The sequence below is a fragment of the Corylus avellana genome, chromosome ca3 (assembly GCF_901000735.1).
Source record: "Corylus avellana chromosome ca3, CavTom2PMs-1.0".
NCBI lineage: Eukaryota > Viridiplantae > Streptophyta > Magnoliopsida > Fagales > Betulaceae > Corylus > Corylus avellana.
In genome coordinates, this window is record NC_081543.1 from 194,032 (window position 1) to 197,867 (window position 3,836).

A 3,836-nucleotide genomic window follows, 5' to 3' on the forward strand; every position below is an offset into this window, starting at 1 on the left:
ATCTTTCGGCCTCTATGAGATCATCACCTACGCAAAGCCATACATGCACTTTAATTTGTTTCCTTTTCCCCTTTACTTACCCATGCTTGCCGCACCATTCCAAGAGCTTAAATATCCTGCATGCTGTGTTTTTTTTTTTTTTTTTTTTTTTTTTTTTAATATATATATTTATTTCTTGTTTCATCTTTATTTATTTATTTATTTGATTATTACTTTCCTGCAGGTTGATATATATATATATATATGCGGTCCAACAGTACTTCTGCAATCGCCTCACAGCAAACTATATAGATATATATGAAGGAGCTAGTACGGGAAACCAATTGATATAGAACGCATCCATTGCCAATACATGCACGCCTACCTACTTACATCATCTCCATGGAAAACCCAGATGCTCCGAATTCATCATTTTTGTATATAAGTAGTATCCCCAATAAGTTGGAAAGGCTCTCTAGCTAGTCTCTAGCTAGCTAGCCGCACATGCAGTACTTCACCACTTGTTGGGAGAGGGAGAGCAAAACTTCTGTATGTATATAAAGTCTATGGAATTTAATGCCAATATTATATATATGGAGCTGCATCTCTGCTAAATGGTTCATTTTTGTTTGATCAGTAATCTAAATATATATAGAGAATATCGTACGTGTCAAAGTTGAAATTTTCACCAAAACTGCACATTGCACCTCAGTTTATCTTGCAAAATTTCATCAAACACTTGTTAATTAATTATTCTTAAGTTGAAGAAAGTTTCATAAAAAAAAAAAATATAAACAAATTAAGGTGCGGAAAAGGAATAACATAAAACCCGCCCTTCAGCAAACTATCATTTTGAGTGACTGGTGTCAAAGCTGTCTCTCCTGTTCTTATGAGGAGGCAGATTAGTGCGAGAAGAAGACGAACTACTACTACTTCCAAACGGCGTCGAAAATCTTAGAAGCTGATCTTGTTGCTGCTGCTGGTGTTGAGAAGATGCCGACGAAGATGTAGTTGATGAGGTTTGCGAAGCAAATACTTGTTGGCCGTGCAGAGTTGGTGTAGGCGTAGCCTGAAGAAGTTGTGCATCATATTGAAAAAGATTGGGAATATTGTATGTTTGTTGAGGAGGAGGAGGATGATGCATGATATGATTAAGGCTTGGGTCGAGATCAGGAAGTTGCGAGTCTGGACGAGTAGTAGTGAGGTAACCTATTTCGTTTCTCCCTTGAACTCTTTCCGGGAAGTTAAGCTTTGCTTTGCTTCCTTTGAACCTCAGAGCTGCTTCATCATAAGCAAGAGCTGCACCCTCAGCCGTCTCGAATGTCCCAAGCCAAACTCTTGCTGCTTTTTGTGGGTCTCGAATCTCGGCTGCCCATTTTCCCCAAGGCCTCTGCCTTACTCCTCTATAGTGTCTTCTCCTCGTGTTCCCTTCATTCATATATATATATATATATATATATATATATAGGGATCCATCATGTATATATATGGTTAATTAATTAAGAAAAGAAACTAAGCAAGCTCGATCCATATAGTTAATTAACTAATTTGAAAGAGATAAAACCAAAGATGGAACCCTAGCTAGCTAATCAATTTTCAGTGAGTGCAACATCCCTAGCTACATAGATCATGATGATCAACAGTCAGTTAACAAGCTAATTAATTAGTGTTCATAATTAAAACATATATAGAAAAAATTAAGGATATTTAATACCTTGATCTAGAGTAGTCGGTTGATGTTGTGGTTGATCCGTTGTGGCAGCAGGAATTAGTTGGGGTGTGACGAAGGGATTTGCATGCAGGTGATGATGTTCTCTGTTACTAATAACTTGAGATAGGGCTGAAACCATGGCAGACATGTCTTGCTGGGATCGAGCCGAGTAGACAGGGAAGTTATCCTCCTCCGCTTTCTCCTCCTCTTCATTGGGAGGAAGGGGCCTCTTCCCATGCATGTTTCCGATCCACTTTTACGTTTATATACGACGTCTTATATCAATTGTTTCACCAAATCATGCACACTACTTACAAGCATACCTAGCTAGAAGGAGATCAGAAGAAGAAAGAAACCAGTACTGATGAAGAAGAAGGAAGATAGGGTTTTTATATCTACCCCTAACTGTTTTTGGTGTGAACATTGACTTCACACACTCGTTTTGTTCTACTTTTGACCTTTTTCTTTTCCGGTTTTGTGTTGGGTGTGGTTGTGCCCATTAACCTTATTATCCTATATATATATATATATTGCACATAAAATGACAAAAATACTTATGATAAAAAAAAATGAAAGAAAAAAAATTCCTGAATTATATGGGTAATTTTTTTCTTTTTTGTACAAAAGGAGACATTAATTGCAACCATAATGGTAATTTAAGGAAGGATATTGCACAATAAAAATTTACAAATTACTTAAAATTACAGAAGGATTCACAACCAACCTTAATATCAATGTCGTCATTAATATTTACTAGTGAATTAGAAAAAAACAAAATGTCATTACTAGTTGAAAAATGATCAATTGAAGGTCACTCGTCAATCGTCATGCATATATATGTGATATGTGTACGTGTGTGTGAGAGAGAGGACAATATTGTGGAGATTTTTTTCATTTCCTCTTATTTTTTATTTTTTTATTTTTTTATTTTGTAAATGGGACGATTGGTGCCCCCTTTGAATTTTAGATTCAGATTGAGTAACTACCACACACGTGTATTTATGTGACGATGTGTACACATACATGATAGACACAAAAAGTTTTCCTTACTTGCAATAACGAATCCATCCGGATCAGAAGTGGAAAAGATCCTCCTCTGTAACCCTTTCCTTATTCAATTAAAAAAAAAAAAAAAAAAAAAATGAGCTAGGCAGGCTCAAATTCATCCAACAAAAACAAAATTAGTTGAAACGTTACTTTTCAAACCATCTTATTATTATTATTATTATTATGTATATTAATTATTCATATTTGTGATATCTTCTTAATGTGGGACTTAATTATATATATTGAGATAAACACTCCACAATTGGCATTTTCGTCTTTTATTAAGGAACTATATATTCTCCGTTCCTGCCAAAGTATTATTATTATTATTATTACATGTTGATAAAATGTTCCCAAGAGCTTGCTAATTATTTGATATCTTTAAAGCATCTTATTAGTGTCCGTTTGATTAGTTGTTTTAAGACGTATAGTTTGAAAAAAGTAGTGATTTCAAAATGTAGTTAATGAAAATACGAACGAAACATTTTAAAAACAAAGGCAAGTGTTTTGAACTTTAAAATTGTGTGTTTTTTAAAATGCATTCTCTTGCTTGCTATGCAAAAACATGAATTTTTCACATTTTCAAATCACCATTTTTTTAAAACGTCCTAAACAAGACATTTTCTGCTATTTTGTTTTAAAATACACACTAGACCTATCATGGGCAAAACATTCCCTTAAACGCCTTTCTTTGTAAGGGATTCTTTTCTTCTATAAGAGTTTTTCTAGCAAGTCTGCTTGATTGTGTTTGTACTTCATTGATTGATATGAGAGATTTACTCATTCAAAAAAAAAAAGTAGTAAAGAGTAGGCGACAATTGGAGTTACAGAATATGACTTTTTGTAATTATTTATTTTAAGAAAAATTGTGAATAATCAAAAGACCAAGGTTAAACATTAAACATGTGCGTCCTGCATGCATTTGTAGTTGTACAAGGATCATCTTTCAACGCCGAAAGAAATTCGATAGCAAAAACATTGAATCCATGTCAAAAGCGAGGACAGATTTTCACCTTTGGTCGGTGGTGACTGTCTATGACTGACGGCTATATACATGAGAAATGTTAAAGGCCCAACTTTTTTGCCTAACAAAAGTCCA

General features: G+C 34.4%; 1 protein-coding gene across 1 annotated transcript; it reads right to left on the reverse strand.

The window, feature by feature from the left end:
* Positions 1-691: 691 nt before the first annotated feature.
* LOC132175894 (ethylene-responsive transcription factor ERF114) lies at positions 692-2,067 on the reverse strand. The gene is made up of 2 exons (XM_059587986.1): positions 1,694-2,067; positions 692-1,407 (listed from the first exon to the last, which is right to left on the reverse strand). Exons 1-2 carry the CDS (start codon positions 1,929-1,931, stop codon positions 827-829), a joined length of 819 nt encoding a protein of 272 aa, XP_059443969.1. The 5' UTR covers positions 1,932-2,067; the 3' UTR covers positions 692-826.
* Between the last annotated feature and the right edge of the window lie 1,769 nt (positions 2,068-3,836).